The following is a 19029-nucleotide window of genomic DNA, read 5'->3' as shown; positions in this document are numbered from 1 at the left end:
GTTAACTAATAATCCACATGTCATCTAGACAAGTACAAGTAGTTTTTAATTTCAATTACATTAGTTAATACCTATTAAAGCAGCACTATGAGATGTCATTTTACTGGGCATAGTGATTGCAGGAAAGACTGCAGACTGCACATTAAATTTAAGAAATCTATATTTTTCTATGTTTCGGTTTAACATATCAATACTATAAATATCCACACAAATAAAAATGTTTTTATTATCCATTTATCTCTAAGCTTTCTATGCAATATCTGAATATTTCAATACTTGAACCTGGAGATGTGTACATAAGTGATATCTTTCTTCTTTTTCTATGCAAATCTGTAAGACATCCCAGAAGGCTATCAAAAGCCCGCGTCATAGCCTCTACCACCTTAAAATTAAAATTCTGATAAAACATTTTTGACATCACCTCCATTTTTGTTCTGTCTGTTGTATGTGAATTCATAGCATTCCATCTCAAAGTTGACTTCTCTTCCAACAATTGCTGTTATGTTTAATGAATGTTGAAATGTCTGCAGATAATCCCTGCTGCTATTAAAGTTTGTATTTAAACTTCAGCTATTGCAGTGAATTCTAGAATAATTTGGCTACAAATTTAGTATTATGCTGATCATTGCTGTAGTAGTGACGTGCATTATTTATACTATTTATAACGGAAACCCTGTAATCCGTGAAAGAGGTGTACAGAGCCAGAAAACTCTGGCTCTGTCTCTGCGAGACTTGTGCCAGAAGCCCATTAAAATGCGCTTACATCGTTTTAAACTGCGTGATTGTGAGCGTGAGTGGGAACAAAACTAGCAACAGGTATTTTGTTCCATATAACACAGCAGGAGTGTAACAGGTAAACCTTTATGGATGCAAACTCGACTAAAACCCCACCTGTTTAGAATTGTATCTGAAACGTAATCAATTACAAATTCATTGATGGAACTTGACTTAATGCCGTGTCTTGATTGTTGATTCTATGTTGCATTGTGTTTCTGTGTTTGATATGATGTAAAGCACTTTGAAATGCCTTGCTGCTGAAATGTGCTATACAAATAAAATTTGATTGAAATTTGATTGATATTTTTAAAAACGCTTTTGGTTCTGGTGTTTTTAGCCCGTGGAGACCCAGCACAATTATTTATACGATATGCGAAGGTGCCCGACATACCAGAGGATCTCGTCGTGTTGCATTTCTTGGAAAACAAGAAAATCCAGTACTTTGATTTGCTGTTTTTTTTTGTTTGTTTTGTTTTTTACACAACCAAATCCAGTATTTGCAAGAAACACTCCGACTGGATAAAGTGCAGCATCCCCCCGCGTGCGCTACTCCTTGCGCCACCACTGTGCCGCCATTTTTTTTTAACCATTACTCCATTACGGTATGACTACTCTCTTCCGTGTAGGCTGTTGCGTTTTTTTATTTTTAACAAACACGTACTCGTATATCCTAGCGTTTTCCTGTACCTTCGCATATCGTATAAATAATCATGGCCGCCAGTCCAGCCCTGCCACAGTAAACACGTAATGTGATTCAGAGCAGCAGAGGAAACTCAAAAAGAAAAACAATTCACACTCATTTAAATATTGGAAGTCTTTATTTCCACAAGACTAAGAAATGTTTAATATACATTTTCTCTTACAATTTAACATCTATCTCATCTCGTTTTCTTCCATAACATTTATTTTTACTCTGACAAGTAAAAATCTGGTGTACTGTTAAGGCCTCTTTTAGAGACATCTAGAAACGGCTGCTCTCTATTTACACATCATTCATACTTTTTCAGTCAGTCAGTCAGTCAGTCACCCTCTCATCAGAGAGCGAGTCCATTCTCTTCTTGTGGGCCAGAGGCAGGCGGAAGGATTTCTAACACCTGTCCAAGTTAGACTTTTCTTTTCCTTTTCTAATTATTTCAGTCATGGGACTGACATTTCTCTGTGGATTGAATATCCAGCAGCCGGACCGTTTCCTGCCAGCTGAAAAACAAAAAACAAACAAACAAAAAAAAAAAAGAAGAAAAGAAAAAACGCCACTGCTGCCCTGGCCTGCAAACAAAAGACATTCACCATTGTCACCTGAAACATTTCCTCCGAATGCTTCTTTGACAACTTTGCTCTTCCGGCGCGTGCACAAAACCCTCGCAGAAATGTTTGTGGAACATGAAAACATGGGAAACGTAATGGCAAATGAAGCTGAAGCGCAGCCTTGCTGTTCTTCCTTATAAAGGCTGCGGTACTTTACAATACGTTGCATAGAGATTTCATCAAATCCTTCAAAAACAAGATTGTTAAATTGGAAAATGGTCTAATGTTTACGTTTTTCCTAAGTAGCTTTTTCAGAGCAGAAAAAAAACAAAAAAACAATTTTTGCTAAATTGTTATTCAAACCCATTTAGTCCATGTAGTAACTTGATTTAAAAATTATTTTTTCAACCTATGTTTTTGCTCATCTGGTTTTGATTAATTTAATACTACATCATTCTTTTCCAATCCCGTTAAAATACAGACATAAGTTACTGTACAAAACGCTGGATTTTACGGTTGAAATGTCGAGGATAGGCCGCAAATTACAAAACATCTACATTCTTTGCTTTAACAAATAAAAAAAACAACAAAAAAAAACAAAACAAGAAATGACAAAAAAAAAAAAGTACCAAAAAAGTATGAAGACATGAACATTTTTTATGCACTAATGATTTTTAAAGTAGGTAGATTAAACGGGTGAGTGAATGACGCGGGAAGAATTTCGTAAAATCTACCGTAGTACCAAATGTATTCTTTCATATCAAATAATAAAAAAAACAACAACAACCCTGTAATAAACTTTGCAGGTTTTTTTTTTTTTTTTTTTTTAAATCAAAACGCTCTCCGGTTGATCCTCCGAAATGCTCCGACTTCGCCCGACTCGGACCGTTGCAGAGCCGGACCGCCTTGTGATGAACTGAGCTAACTCGACTCGTGACTCGCCACCTTCTTCTGGGCTGTCGCCGGGGGTAACGGGGGACCGGCTCTTCCGGACCGACTCCGTGTCGCCGGCTTGCATTGAGAGTATTCATGAGGTATGAGATGAGCTGTGCAAGGTGTGGAACTAAAAAAATATATGAAAAAAAAAAAAAACAAACAAAAAAAGAGGGAAGGTTTAGGGTGTTACGATACGCTGACATACAATAACCGGGAGGAAGTTGAACACCTGTTTTGCAACATCTTCCTGTCATTCTGAGTGATGAGTGAAAAAAACAAATAAAAAAAATCATGATTTGATAGGCTGATTATCCAGAGTAATTCACAGTTTGCATGTTGTATGAATGATCCATGAGTGATGGACAGCAAGAACATCATCAGAAATATGAAGATGCCTCAATACAGGCACTTCCTGTTCAACCAATCATTGATATCGCTGGGGAGAAGAAAAAAAAAAAGGCACAATTTGCTATATGTTTGTAACGCTGCAAGCAGAACCTAAAGGAAGTTTATGAAACTGCGAGGTGGGGGGGTAAAACAGGTGGATTTTTCATCTGAAAAATCCACCTGCCATACACTGATGTCCTTACAAACATACAAATAGTTAATAGTGAAGTTATTGTAATATCAAGAAGATTCTCTCCCCCCCTCCCTCATCCGCCCCAGTCTGAGGTCCTGAAGGCAAGTCTTTTTAAAGTCTCTCTGACAGGGCTCCCCTTCATTCTTATAATCCTGGTTGATCTTCTCTTCCTCTCCCGTCCTGATGGTCTTTATCTCCAGTGGGGGGCGAGCAGGGCCAGGGCCGGCCCGCAGAGCGCCAGCGCCGGCGCCAGGCTTCCCCGCGAGGACGGCGATGACGAGCCTTTTTGCACCGGTTTGACCCTGGGATTCTCCGGGTTCTGCGAGGTGGAGATGTAGATGTCGCTATCGCCGCACGACGGGGAGTCGCAGCCGCTGCCGCTCTCGCCGTCTCCACTAGCGTCATCATCTGTTGAAGAAAAAACAAAAACCAAAAACAAAATGGTCGGGTCAAAGAGGGTTCCTGTTGGTCAAAATGTTTTGGAGTTTTCAGCTCAGCTTTAAAGTGGACATATGAGTTTAAGGTTTAAATATGGAAGCAAACAAAAACAGAAAACAGACTGACAAGAAAAGGGAGGATGGATGAATGTGAGCCTTCAGAGCCACATAAAGACGATTACAAAATCAGCCTTCTATCACCTGAAGAACATTTCTCAGATTAAAGGACTAATATCTCAATCTGACTATATAGCTTGTGAACAAACAGGAATGGAAAAATACATCTGAAAATAAGAAAAGTTTCTCATTCACATACTTTTTCCTCCCTTGAACATAATTAGACTCCCCACCCTCCCAGACTGCGCAGGAAGAATAGATAAAGCTCCAGAGGAGATGATCGGTTATGGCACAGATAGTGAAGGTGGTTTGGCGCCCTCACCCGTTTCAAAGGTCATGTCGTTTCCACTGTGCGCCGCTTTCAACCGGTTCGTCATGTCCTTTAAAACCGCAATCTGGGTGCGGATCACGACATCTGGTTTGGTAATGTCCACCTCAACGTCAGGGTTTGAAACCTGATTGGCCAGCCCGTTGCCAATCACATCCGACTGGTATCTAAGGAGGACAGAGGTGTGATTGTCAGACATACTCAGCAGTTTTCTATTTAACGTAAATAAGAACAGGGCTTGTACACTTTTCTCATAATAGAAGTCAAGCACTTTTCAAGGTAAGTTTTCAAACTTTTCTTGCACCACACTTTGGAGATAAAAACAATAGAAAATTAAGTTTCAATTCACGAAGATATATAATTTATTACTGTTATTAATAATAAATTAATATTAATAATTTATTAATAAACACTTCCCAAACCTTGAAAACTCCCTCAGTGAAATTCAAGGATTTCCAGCACCGTACAAACCCAGTAAAAGTAATTCTTTTTTTTCTCTGACCTGCTTTTGGCTGTACCGTTCCAGCACTCGTCGCCAGGTGCGGTCCTTTCCGCTGCGCACACCGTCTCCGGCAACGTCGACCAGAACTTCTTTGCGTGTTTGAGCTTCTTCTTCACCTCCGTCGTCTGTGCGGCGCAAACGAAGCACATTTTAGGCAACAGGACAAACACAGAGCTGCGGCTCATTGTCCGGTTCCTCACCAGCCGATCTAAACTGGTCCCAGCGGCGGTCGTCGGCCTCGCTTCTGGACTGAAGGGCCGGAAGCGGCCGGTGAAGCCCGTTTCCTTCCCTGACCGCTTGGAGCGGAAGGCCTTGTTGGGTTTGGGCGTCCCGCATCCCTGGAAGACCTGTTCAGGGAGGAGAGAGGCTCGGTAAAATGGAATCTGCCGAGTTGGAGGTTCTGGTCAAAACGGCGGCGCGCAGGCGGACCCTCTGCGAGACTTGCACGCTGTTCTCCTGCATGTTCATGATGGCCTCGGAGATCTTGACGTCGAGGGGGTCCATGACGGACTCGAAGTTGAAGGGCCCTTCGAGCCTGTCGGCCAGGCCCACCATGGCATCTGGAAAGCACAACGCAAGGACTCTCAATCCAGAGCTCATTTTTCACTAGAAATCCACAAATTCCACAACATATCCTGCTCTTTCATAAAAAATACATCAACATGAAAGGAAAATGGCTGACAGAGTTTCTATATATTTAAAATGTGTAACATTATATATCAATTAGCAGCTAATTAGAAAAACGTGGGGTGTATTTGTACAGAGAATGAACGCTCTGCCAATTTTTCCCCTTCAAAACAGCCTCAGATCGGATGAGAGTCAGAACATCTGATTTCAAATCAAGCCAAGGATTTTCAATTGGATTAAGTGTAGACTTTGACTATACCATTCTAAAGAGAAATATGCTTTGATCAATCAACCTCTACATTAATTACTTTGGCAAAAAAAACATGGTAAACGAATTAATCAGGGTTTCACCAACTCAAAGTTAAAACTTTTTAGACCGATAGGAATGAAATGTAAGACTTTTAATCAACAGAAATGTAGAAAAAAGTTTTTTTTTAAAAAGAAGGTGTATTTCATATATACTGCCAAAGTTTTTTTTGACCAAAAACAAACATGTTACTTTGTAACATTGTAACAACAGAAGTGAACCGGTGACAAAAACAAACCTGGCAACTGGCCTTACCAATGATGGACGCAAAAGCGCTTGCTAGCTAGCACGTGTACATTAGCAGCTAATTAGCAGTAGCCTCAAGTCACAGAACTAAATGAAGAGGTCTGTGTGTGACTCAAATGTTTGCCTAACAAAAAAGTCCCACGAGAAATATAAACTTTATAAAGTATCAGATTAAACGGTCTTCTCAAGACAAAATTTAAAACATATTTAAATTTATATATTTTTAAATGAATTTCAGACATTTTAATGCCTTATTTTTTGATTCATGAATTTAAGATTTAAGGATGCGCCTGTTCATGCTTTTACATGTAGACATAACAACAAATGCAGATCTAAGTAGTTTGTAATTATTTTCTCAAGGAATGGTTACTATCTGCCACGACTGAATGACACTAAAACAGCAGAATTCCTTTAGAACTGTTTTTCTTGTCATTAGGTTGTAAATGATGTGCTTTTTCTTTTTACATCATTCAAATATCAAAATCCTGAAGAAGAAAATGCATTCATCCTCTTCCTGTGACAATTTTATGTTTTACTTTATTTAAAAATGTAAAATCTAATCAATCTTAGCTAAAATCAAAATTAAATGGTGGTTCTTGACATGACAAATTTCTGAAGGAAGATATTTATCAAAAACGTTGTTTATTTAAAATTGGTCATGGTTATTTGTACTGTTAGTTTTCTTTTACGCAGTCTTGTTAGACGGTAAAAACTATGCCACAGCCTTTTGTTTCACACGTTTGTTATGCAACAATTCAAATTAAACGTTTACTCATCCTTCTTCCTGATCTTCCTGCCATTTCTTTGGTCTACATGATGCCGTTTGTTCTCTAATATTATTCACTACATTCTATTTAGTTGAATATTAAATGTGCACCACACTCCAGATTTATTCTTTACATAATTTCCTTGAGCATTTTAGTCATGCCCTACTTTGTGTTGGTCTACAACATAAAATCGATTTAATTTTTTCAGTTGCAATAGGCCAAAAATGTGGAAAACGAATTATGTTCACCCGTATACTTTGTATGCTCTTGCATGCCGTTACTAAAATCTACCACTAGGTGGCAGCAGCTCATAAGTGAAATTAGAGAACAGACGCTGCAGCAGAAGAGGAGCAAACAGAAAGCGGAGCATAATAAACAGAGTGGAGAATAGAGGAGATGTGCACCACCCTGAATGTAATGGACCAGATCTGAGTGTGTTTACACTAAACAATAACAGCTTTCATCCTGCAGCCAGTCACATGTACACCCCTCCCTCTCCCTTTACATCACAGTAAATAAGCCACATGTTTGTACAAGATGTCTAACAAAGAGGACCTTCAAACAAAACATTCCTGTTTAGGTTAAAGTCTGAACTGGATTGTGACAGAAGATTCAATTTCTATCAATCTCTGGTGGAAAATGGGAATAAAAACAGAAACTATTACGGTCACAAGAATTGGTATTATGGTCGCGTTAGAAGTCTTCTTACCGAGGAAGTTGTTCCACTCCGTGTCCAGGTCAGCCTGGTTAGCCAAACACCCCCGCATCACGTTCAGACAGTAATTCTGGCAGGGCTTCAGGGCCACTTGGCCGGAGCAGTAGGGACAGTACAACATCTTCATGGCTGCTTGAACACAGCTGGGAGATGCGCTGACCTGGAGGAGGTGGGAGGCTGTTAGGAAGGCGGTTTTCCACCAAACCTCAGCAAGACAAACTCATCCAAGACGCATACTTGGACTAAGAAACGGCTTAAACATTTCATTTTATAGGGCTAGGTCCACCAAGCAGAATAATCTAATCATCAATGAATCACATGGAAAAACATGTCAAACCAGTACAGTCAAAGAGGTTTGTGTTGAGACTGGCTGTCTATTGCAACCGCAGCTGGCGCAAACACAAAAGATATAAAGTCAGAGGCTCTGAAGGGAGGGGTCGGCCGACTTCTACTGCCTTTTTTAGTGAAGACAAAAAAAGCTGCGTTCGCTTACCGTGGACACCTTATTCACCACGTCTGGCATGAGGGCAAGGCCTCTCACGAAGGTGCGCGCGGCCACGAAGGCTCGCGTCATCTGGATCCGCATCTTGCGCGGAACGTCGCCGAAGGGCTGCAGCTGCTCCGTGTGCTGGCTCACGCACTCCATGTAGGCGTCGCTGAACTCGTACTGGACGTTGACCAGCCGGAACATCCTCTCCAGGAGGTCGGCCCAGAAGTCCGACAGCATGGATTCCAGGTTGACGGCGGAGCTGCCGGAGACGTAGTAGCGGGTCAGCGAGGCGAAGAACTCCGTGAACAGCTGGGAGTTCTCTATGTACATCTTGCCGTAGGTCCGCACGAACATGTTGTGCAGTGACGTCTGGGAGTTTTTCAGGAGCTCCTTGAAGAACTCTGTGGAGAGAAGAAGAATGCACCTTAGAGGACATGACGGAAACAATCTGAGCATTGTTTCAACTTGACGACTTGTTTTCACATCCGACAGTCCAGAAAAATGGTAAATGGCCGGTGCTTGTATAGTGCTATTTAAGTCCAGAGGCAGGTTTAGTGTTTTCCCCAAAGACGCATCAAACCAGCAACCCATCGATTGCGGGACAAACTTCTACCACCGTTGCCACCATCGCTCTGGTAAGCTCAGTTCGATTGGGGACCAAAACTGCAACATCTGTTACATTTTCAGCTGCTGGGATTCACTCTCACACTGCACTGTAAACAAAATTGGAGTAGCGTTGGATTTTTAGCGGCTGTTTTGTCTTTGGCGAAAGACCACAATATATTTCTGCCACTAGAGCTGGACTCTCAGAATGTTTGGATTGTATTTACCCAGAATGCCCTGCACTTTAGTTTGTTTCCTGCTTTTGGAGCGGTCTTCGGACTGCTCGGCGTTCGGTTAAACCCAAACAAGACCTAGATTTGTCGGCGGCCCAGAGTTCACGTTTTTGGCGTGCATCAGAGTTCACACTTCTTCAAACCAACCAGACTTTCTAGGCAAATGAGATTAGGCTTAGATTAAAGCGGACTAAAAAGAGCAGGTGTGAATGCACCCTTATAATCCCCATGAGGAAATCAATGGTTTAAAATTACAGATTCCTTCTTGAACATTGTCTACAGAAAGCATTCTTTACAACACTCTTCAAAGATGTTGAAAAAGATACCCATACCTTTCAAATGTCTCTCACTACAAACTTCAAAGGATTTTATAGGGGTTTTATATGACAAATCAACAAAAAGAACGGCATCATTGTGAAGTAAACAGAACTCCGTCACCGAATCCGTTACAACCTGGCTGGAGTTCATACCGTTTGAAGCCTGACTGACGTTTTATGCACTTCACCATTGCTGACTGTGCCCGACAGCGAAACGGCAACACAACCTGATAGTTAAAAGGCCTCTGGGCCGAAGGAGGGGGACGGGACGGTAAATGGTGGAGCTGCATCATGTTGGCCACTGCGCCGCCTCTCCATTCAGCAGAGTTATCTCTCCGCATCAACGTGCGTTAAACTGACCACCATCAATGGCATTTCTCTGTTGTCACATTCCATTCGCTTTCCCTTTCTGCCAACCTCTCTTGGACTGTCCTTCAGAAGCCTTTTCAATAGGATTACTGAATAATGCGACCCCCTCCTCCCAGTTCGCCTTTGCATAGATGGACCTGTAGCCTCCACACCCCGTCCACCTCCATCCAGTCCTGCATCTCCCTCCCTCCCTTTGCTGCTTTCACTTCATCAGTTCCTTCAGAGAGCTCTCTTCACTAGAGACAGCGAACAATGACCTACTTCATCTTGAGGAATGTCCATCACCCCCCACACCACCGCCACCCATAATCCAAGCCTCTTCTCCCATGGTCACCCCTCCTCCTCACCCCTTAACTTTCTTAATCTGAACAAAATGAGAATTCCTCAGAGTCCCTGAAAATGTTTCACCTTATGTTTCACACGCATGCAACCAAACACTGCCCCCTCACCCTTCCACACACATACACTTTGACAGTTTTTTTCTAAAATCCACTCTCCTCCCCCTCCCACCCACTTGCTGACCCTTGTGGATAAAACTCGTGTCCCGTTGCAGTATCTCTGGGTGCCCACAGCGTGGCTTTGAAATGTAAAGTTCCCATGCTCTCACAGGGGGAGACACAAAACACACACACACACTCCAAGTAGTACTGTCACTTCCACTTCAGACTGACACATTAAGAAGAAAAAAATTAGATAGACGAGGGAGTGAGGGCATCTTGGAGCGGGTTAAGTTGAGGGCTTTTTTTAACTCCAAATCCCCACTGTGTCGCCAAGGTTACCGGAAACACTGCAGCCCCTCCATTTACCTCCACACCACCACCGCCTCCCCTGCCCTCCTTCAACACACACACGCATGCGCACGCCCGCACACACACACACACCCACACCCCCCTACACACACACACACACACGGAGAGCCAGGGGAGAGGGCACCAAGTTCCACGCTCCACTGACAAAGATTAAAAGTAAACGGTCCACCCCCATCACTGGAATGTCACAGTAGGCACAAGTTGAATGTCAGTGGAAAACACTGAGCTGGAAGATGATGCAGTGCGGCGTTTTATGTCCAGGGTCCCAGGCGTTTCCACAAAGCTCATTTCATCCATTTTGAAATGCATAAACACTAAAACTCTCCAATAAGTTTATTGGGGAGTTTACTCATTTGCACGAGTCAGAACTCGTTTGAGAATGCAAGAAGCCCACAAAAAGGTCTGAAGGAAGGAAGTGAAAGAAGGAAGGAAGGGAGAGAGGGACAATGAGGAAGGAAGGAAGGAAGGAAGAAAGGAAAAGTGACCAAGGAAGAAAGAAATAGCAAGGGAGGAATGAATGAAAGAATGAACTGGAATTACCAAGAAGGAACGAGTAGGAAGAAACGATTTTTAGTAAAGTGAAAGAGGAAAGATATTGGAAAAGATGAAAGAACAGAAGACAAACAAAGAAATGACAAAAAACACTGGAAATGAGGTGAAAAACTACAGAGCGACAGAAGCTTGGAAAGAAAGATGGACAGCTGAAGATGGACAAGGAAAAATGCAACAAACGACAAGAAAAAAAAGGAAAGATTTCAGGACACAAGAAATGGCATTGAATGAAAAAAGACTAGAAAAAACAGCATTTCACCCCCCAAGGACCAAAACATCTAATCCCATTTACTGCAGGAAATGGGATTAGATCATCTCAATTTATACATCACAGCATCTGATAGTCACTAAACCCAGAAAGACTGATCAGTTTTAAAGCATTTAATAAATACACGAGGAAGCAAATTTAGTGTTTGAGTTGTTGGTCACTGACCGATCAAGAGGGAACTGATATTTGAGTCTCTGACTGCATTACTGGTGAATCTCTGTGTGTGAGTGTATACTTGTTTAGTTATTCTTCTTAGGACCATTTCGGTCAAATTAACCGACCTTATTAACCAACCAATGGGCCTTATGGGGACCAAAATTCACTTTTTCCACTTGTGATACAGATATCTGAGGTTTCGCATTGGCTGAAAAACTGTGCTGGATTGACTACAAGCCTTTGACTTTTTTAATACAGACAAATGTACTGAATTTCAAATGTACTTGATACCTCTGTACCAGGACAGCATACTTAAATACACCGTTGGCTTCACAAGCTTGGTCAGCTATGTAAACACAACTTTCATGTGTTCACTGTATAATGAATAATAAAGAAACTGAAACTGACAAACACAATAGGCTGACTGACGTAGCCAAACATGTAAAAATAAACTGAAAAACGTTCTTTCAAATGGCCCAGGAAGTGAAATTAGTAATTAAACATAAAAAAATAAAGCCTGACGTCACTCAGAGTACAAAACATAGAATTAGACTTAGTAGATCTGCGCTCTGCTTTTAGGGTTAGGTATTTGTTAGTAATGGTTGGGGAAAATGTCTGGGTTAGGCTTTACTGAAATGAATGAAAGTCGATGCAAAGTCCTAATGGGGTAGAAATACAAACTAGTGTGTGAGTTGTTGTAGAGTCTATCTTTTCCTCTATCTCTTTTAGCCTCTTAACTGCTTACACGCACATGCTGCAACTTACATAACCATGTCTATGTGTGACTGCCGGCAGTCATACATAAACAGACTGAAACTGATTAGACTACCGTTTAGGGAGGGTACAGATTGCAGAGAAGAATAAAAGCTAAACTCACGCTACAATCTTTGCCTCACTTGGTTCCATCCAGAAGGTTTGCAAAGTGTGGCCCAGCGCTGGACGGTGAATATGTATCTGTTCTATTTTTATGACATGTATGGCTTGTAACATTTGATAATTTTTCAGGATTAAAGCCTGTTTTTATATAATCAAATCGCATTATTTCTCAAGGTAATTTACACTCAGGGGTTCTGGTCGGGTCCTGAAACTGGTAAACGGACCTGGTGGAGCACAAAGACAAAAATGAATGAACTCCAGCAGAGTGCACCATGTTTCCATATCCTAGTGGGGACCTTTTCCCATCTACCTTGTAAGGTTGTGGGGACCAATGTGGGTCCCCATGAGGGGAAACGCTGTTTTTGGGTTAGGTTTAGGAGTAAGGTGTGAATTGAGTTTTGGTTAGGTGTTGGGCTGTAGAAATGAATGGAAGTCAATGGAAAGTCCCTACAAAGATAGAGGCACATGACTGTGTGTGTGTGGGTGTGTGGGTGTGTCAGCTCTAAGGTCTTCTAGTCAGAGCTATGAGCAGCACTAACCAGGTTTCTTGTGCTGCCATTAAAACTCAGTTTACGACACGGAGCTGTCTGCCAACAGGCCGCGGCGCTCAGGAGCTTTTCCATTAAAACACTGCTTGTGGCTCAGCCAGCAGTGTGAGAGAATATGGGTGAAGGGTCAAACAGCAGAGAGGGAGAGGGGACATGGTGGGGGGGAGAGATGTCGTCTGAGTATCAACCCCCTCCACTTCCCCCCTCTTTCATATAACCTCAACCGTCAGCGTTTCAGCATGTAGCGGAGATGAGCAACGATCCGTCACAGGAATAGAGAAGCTGACCCATCTCCTCCCACTTCCTCCAGCGTGGAGATCCCCCCCCCCGTCTGCCTGGCCCCCACCACCACACCACCCACTGGTGGCCTTATAAACCCTGCTCCTCCCAGTCCCAGTCCAGGCAGTAATTGCATCCTATTTGTGCCAATTAGTCGTTGAGCTCCTTCCCCCCATCTTTTTCGGACGGTATGGGATTCCGTCCCTCCTGCTGTTGGATCACCCCACTCTGTGTGTGTGTGTGTCTTAATCCAAGTGTTTTAATTCCCAGACATGGACTCGCTCTGCCGGACGGGGGTCAATGCAGCAGGGACAGAGGGTCCAAGGCCAGGACAAACACCGTGGAGCGGGGCAGAACTATTTCTGGCTTCGGGTAGTAATTGGCTGTGACTCTTCGCTTCGGGGCGCACGACGAGAGCTGACCTAATCACCGTTTCCTGAGTTTGTCCGCCTTCACGTAGCCATGTTCATGTGAACACGCTTCCCCTTCCTGCTCTGGCCGGCATCGTCGCCACCGGGGTTACTCTGGAGGTGAAGACTTTCCCCGTCCCGACGGGAGACGTTAGGAGTCAAGTCCAACGGATCGGGTAGAAGAGACGGCAGCCGAAGGAGCGAAACGATCCGCAGGGACTCAACGAAACTATTTAGCTTCAGTGTTTTGGCCCTTGTACACCAAAAGCTGACATTTGTCTGGGTGAAACATCTGGAAGGCACGAACCCTCCGGCTTATTTAGCGCCTAATCCAGCGCTGTCAAACTCTGAGGTTTTATTTAGTTAGACTTGTCCATCAGTGAAGGGTCACTGTGGAATATCAGGCCTCACATGTATTTGCTATCAACTGTCAGATCCTTGGCTACAACACACTATCAGGCGTTCCAGCTTATCCGAGGTCAGATGTTTTACTGAAGGAGTGAAACAGAAAAAGGAAGGGAAAAAATCCTGTTGTTTCGCCTGTCACGATAAATGTTGCTGGACGACAAACGCTTCCAAAGTTATTGCGATAAATGACGTTGTTGTTTTGAGACCATTTTGGAGTTGTATAACAATAAAGGCATAATAATGTAAGGACACCCTCTGAAAGAGCAATAGATTTTAATTTCTAGCAAACTTAACACCAGAATATGTCAAATGTAAATAAACAAAAACTATTTACTTGAAACAACAAATAAAATGGATACTGAAGTCTCTGTAAATGAAATTCCCCTTCAAAAAAGGGGCTAATTCAGACCAGATTGAAGACTTTAGTCATCCAGTCTAGAGACGAGAAAAATAAACAATCGGGCAAACGGAAATTATTGAGCTTGTTTTATTTTATCATGCGATTAATTGATTTATTGTGGCAGACTAAGCTGTAGGTTCTCCGGTACTCAAATTATGTCTCAAACCTTCCTCAAATTTTTCTAAAACTTATTTAAAGTGGTTAAAAAACATACTGTGTTTACAGCACTATAATTCTGTTAGTTTTTGGTTTTGATCCATTATATAGATCAATTTCCAGTATTTGAATTTCCAGTCTTTATCCTATGGATTGGTGCATTTTATCATCGACTCTGCAAAAGGTGACACGACTGTAATTTTCTGTCCGATCACAGATGTTTAAAAAGCCCGACCAGCCAGTTCCAATTTTGGCCAAAACAGATTTTTCTGTCAGAAAAGTCACTAAATTTGATAAGTTGCTAAGCTGTAGCTTCCTCAAAAGTATCAATAAATATCAGTGAATTAAAAAATATGATCCAGGGCATGCCGTGGTGGCGTAGCGGTTAGCGCGACCCGTATTTGGAGGCCTTGAGTCCTCGACGAGGCCGTCGCGGGTTCGACTCCCGGACCCGGCGACATTTGCCGCATGTCTTCCCCTCTCTCCTTCCCCGTTTCCTGTCAGTCTACTGTCATATAAAGGACACTAGAGCCCACAAAAGAACCCCTGGAGGGGTAATAAAAAAAAAAGAAAAAAAAATTATTCAAAGGAGTTACTGTGTGCAGTTTAGTGGTATAAATCACACTCTTTTAAGTAAGTGGCGTCCTGGAGAAGAGTCCGTATGAGAATTTCTTTTAAGGACGTTTGTATGTGTGGCATTATGAATGAAGTGCCATGCAGTGAAACTATAATATAATAACTACCAAATAATTTCTTTTCCCTTATAATCTTTATCACAGTAGCATTACAAAATATTCAGATCAAATTCTAAGTCCAGATCGCCCATCCCCAGACTGGTAAGCTTTCCAAGCTGTGCCACGTTTGAACAACTTTATCACTCCATTCCTGCATGCGCAGCAACGTCTGGCTGCAGACCGCTGGGCATCTGGCTAAAGGAGCGCCGCAACATCCCCCCCCTGACTCATCACAGACAAACTCAGCTGTTTGGAAACATTTCTGGTCAATCATGGCTGTTACTTTCTACTAGTTAAAACTGGTTGAAAACTACAAAAGGCTTCTCTACGTCAATCGGGCAACTTCTGATAAATATCGACTCAATAAAGAGCAGAAGAGCCAAAACGGCGTCGTTTTTCCCAACAAGCATTAGTAACCATTTTCCTACTCTTAAAAATCAGCTGGTTACAGACACTTCCAATTTACTACAATAAAATGTTATTTTAGTGGGAACAACTTTTGTTTTTCTGGTTTGTTTTTTAAACTATGGTTAATATTTTTGTAAGTACCCCCACTCTGAAACTCGGCCATGTTTTCACGAGGTTATCACCCCATGAGAGTCTCTATGGTCCCACGCCTACTTGGCTGTAAATGAAACACAGATGCTTAAGTGACTGTATTAAATCTAAACAAAGTCAACTAAACACTTGAACACACAATTTACTAATACTACTAATAATAATACAGACGACAGTGTCATGAGAACATTGCTTTATTCTTTTAATAGTCTCTTTTCTGTGCAGTCGAGCTTTACTCTCTGCTTAGTTGTTGGACAATAAGTTGAGACTGGATGTCCATTTGGGTTTTAGTGCCGAAAGTTGCCTCTGATTCTGGATCAAATGTCAGTTTTAGTTTATACAAGTCACTGCAGGATTTATGTGAAGAGAGCTCACAAATCAACAGAACTGATGTGATCATTTGCTTAAGTTTGCCGAGTTCACAGCTGAGTGGACGCATTCAGAAAAGTGTGGCAATGTGGCCCGCTTTAAAAAAAAAAAAAAGAAAGAAAAAAGCAGACGCTCCTTTGGTTACTTAAGAAGAAGAAGAAGAATTACTTTATTCATCCCAGCAGGGAAATTATTTCGCAGTTACAGCAAGAATTATTTTTTTAATACACAGATTAACACACACACGACGGGAGCTGCGTCTGCAGGCAGCCAGCGCCATTTTTGAAGGAGGACATGTGGCAAAGGTCGTCGGGACCCGGAGTCGAACCTGCGACGTCCGCGGGTCTAAGGCCTCCAAATATGGGGCGTGCTAACCCCCTGCGCCACCACAGCACACCACAGTTTTATTTTTTTTTAACGGAAACGATCTATTGTGATCATGTTTTCACTTCATGAAAACCAGTCACCGGGAAGCCAGGTTGTCTCATTTTGATGCTCTCAATGAATTCAACAACTTGCAGGAAAAACCCCTACAAAAGCTCAGTACGCTCACTTCAATATGGAGCTCTATCAACTCACAAGAGTACGTGGTCAATGTACCTGCTTTTAAAAACTGTTGACTTACTGTATGTGCATCATAGTATGTTTAATGGGTCTGAACATTGTACTTTTATTTTTTTCTCAGTTTTACGATATGTTTAGATTTTCTGCAGTATGATGTTCTGTTGTATGACGTCTTAATGTTTTCTCAACAGGTCGGCGTTTTCAATCAACTTACCTGGTTAAATAAAAGTTAAATGACATAAAAAAAATGTTACAATACATTAGTAAGTAACTTTTATTAAAAAAAACAGTCACCATGTCGTGACAGTACGATATAAGAGATGATCTGTGGGGAAAAAAACAAAACTAAAAACAAGCTCCACTGCTTTGTCCCAGTGGTAACTAGAAAAAAACCAATCAAAGCCAGGAGGCGGGCCTTAGTGCTGCCAATCACCACTCACACACCAGCGCTTTCTCTCTGCTACTCTATGGCGAGTCCACCACAACAAAGCTTTCTATGAATGCTAACGCTACTTAGCATGGTCACCAGTGATGGCAGACAGTTTATCTGCCAATAGCACATTTATCACCGCATACACAAGGATGATTGACAGCGCTGAGACCCTCCTGCTGGCTCTAATTGGTTGTTTTTGACCAGAAGTGGTGCATTTTTTCAGACAGCAATAGAAGCACTGAGAAGAACAAATATGTGAAAGCCCCATTCCTTACAGAAGTTACACACTGCAGCTTCAAGGGAAAGTCGAAAGGAAATCTGGTGACATCTGCTTTTGAATCCTATCGTAGGGGGTTTCCCAATAAATCAGGCTATTTTCTCATTGGACAAATTATTAAGACAGTAAATGATGGATGGATCAGCCAGTGAAGTCAGGCCTAAAATATTCCTTCAAACTGCCAGAAGACAAAGGGAGATGGGTGGAGGAGGCAGACAGGAGAGCATACATTAACACACGAAGTGTAAAGTTTAATTTGAACAAGTTGGATGGAAAGGGTAAAAAAAAAAAAAAATGAAGAGGGGGGGGTGGGTGTTTAGGAGAGAGGCATGAGATGGGCCCAAAGGGCAGCAGGAGAGGAGGAGAGGAGGGTTGGGACAGGCCGAGCCGCCGCATTCCTACACGTCACATTCCTCCTAACATCTGGCTGCAATACACAAGCTCCCTGTTACCGACCATCCCTCGCTGCCTTTCACAGACACATAAGATCCCGAGGTCCCTGACCTGCAAACGCGCAGGAACATATGTGCACACAACACTCTGCCAAACTACGTTCCCCTTAACAAGCCAAATTCCAGCGCTGGAGATCAAATGTGTTCCCCTGTTCTCCGGTCAGTCCTACTGGGACCCTCGGCGTCGTCGTCGTTGTGGAGTGACTCCGTGGCGATGCAGCGGGGGGTAAAGGCCAGGGGAGGAGGGCGAAGGGGGGTTCGGAGCCGAGCCGCTTCCTCTGTGAGTCAGCGCTGCGGCGTGTTCCCATGCGCTCCGGCCCTCGGCAGGCGAAACCCGATCCCGATATTTACAGGCGGAGGAACAGGAAGTACAGGCAAGACAAAATCTGAAGATGTGTGTGGTCCGTCTGGAGTCTCTCTGGAGAGAAGGGAATTCAGCACAACGTTTGGGGCCGGGGGGTTGGGAGGTAAGACGCTGGTAGACAGGTGGACGGACTGGCGGACACAGACCCTACTGTCATTGAGAAGTGGGCTGGCAGGTGGAGGCGTCCTTCAAAATTCGCTTAGCACAGCTACCGCAACACAGGGACGGTGGCGCGCCGTGGGCCGACGAGCTGCTGGTGTAAACGCGGTGTGTGTGTGTGTGTGTGTGTGTTTGTGTAAGAGTGTTTGCTTACTGTCAAAGTGGTCGTGTCTCTGTTTGAAGGTGGATTGTAGACTGGTGCTAAGCCGGGACACGGGAGCTTTGATCTCCGTGTGGCTCTGCTGGCTCAGCTTGTCCTCCATCTCGGCCGTGCAGCAGGTGAAACCCTGCGGACACACCTTCAGCGGCGCTCCTGCAACACACCAGACGCTACAGTGAGACTCAGCCACCAACACACACTCTGTTCAACCAATCATCGTCTAGAACAAAAACCTTTGTACGTCTTGGACCTGTTAACTTTTTGTCACATTACAAGAGAGTTTAGATCAGGCCTAAAAAAATGCAATCCAGGGATTATATCCGAGCACAATCCAAAACGACTGATTAAAGACAGACAGGAAGACAAAAAGACAGGAGACAAAGACAGTAAGACAGAAAGAAAGACAAAAAGACAGACAACACAATTGGGAACCAATAGTTGAGCATGCTTCCTTTTTGGGATCTAGACTTTAAGGAGCTAGGTGAGGGGCTTCACCCTTCA

At 42.9% G+C, this 19029-nt stretch overlaps 1 protein-coding gene across 1 annotated transcript in view; it reads right to left on the bottom strand.

The window, feature by feature from the left end:
- Window positions 1-1576: 1576 nt before the first annotated feature.
- LOC102234901 (glypican-4-like) overlaps window positions 1577-19029 on the bottom strand; it is a 49307-nt gene continuing 31854 nt past the window's right edge. Inside the window, exons 2-9 of the mRNA XM_005811120.2 lie at window positions 18523-18681; window positions 8078-8475; window positions 7579-7744; window positions 5352-5482; window positions 5123-5269; window positions 4923-5047; window positions 4415-4587; window positions 1577-3946 (exon numbers count right to left, since the gene is read on the bottom strand). Coding sequence (XP_005811177.1) covers window positions 3729-3946; window positions 4415-4587; window positions 4923-5047; window positions 5123-5269; window positions 5352-5482; window positions 7579-7744; window positions 8078-8475; window positions 18523-18681 — 1517 coding nt within the window. The 3' untranslated portion in view covers window positions 1577-3728. The remainder of the gene's footprint in view (window positions 3947-4414; window positions 4588-4922; window positions 5048-5122; window positions 5270-5351; window positions 5483-7578; window positions 7745-8077; window positions 8476-18522; window positions 18682-19029) is intronic.

Source organism: Xiphophorus maculatus, chromosome 23 (genome assembly GCF_002775205.1).
Source record: "Xiphophorus maculatus strain JP 163 A chromosome 23, X_maculatus-5.0-male, whole genome shotgun sequence".
NCBI lineage: Eukaryota > Metazoa > Chordata > Actinopteri > Cyprinodontiformes > Poeciliidae > Xiphophorus > Xiphophorus maculatus.
Note: the sequence above shows the minus strand (reverse complement) of the source record. Positions and strands in the feature narration are given on the sequence as shown.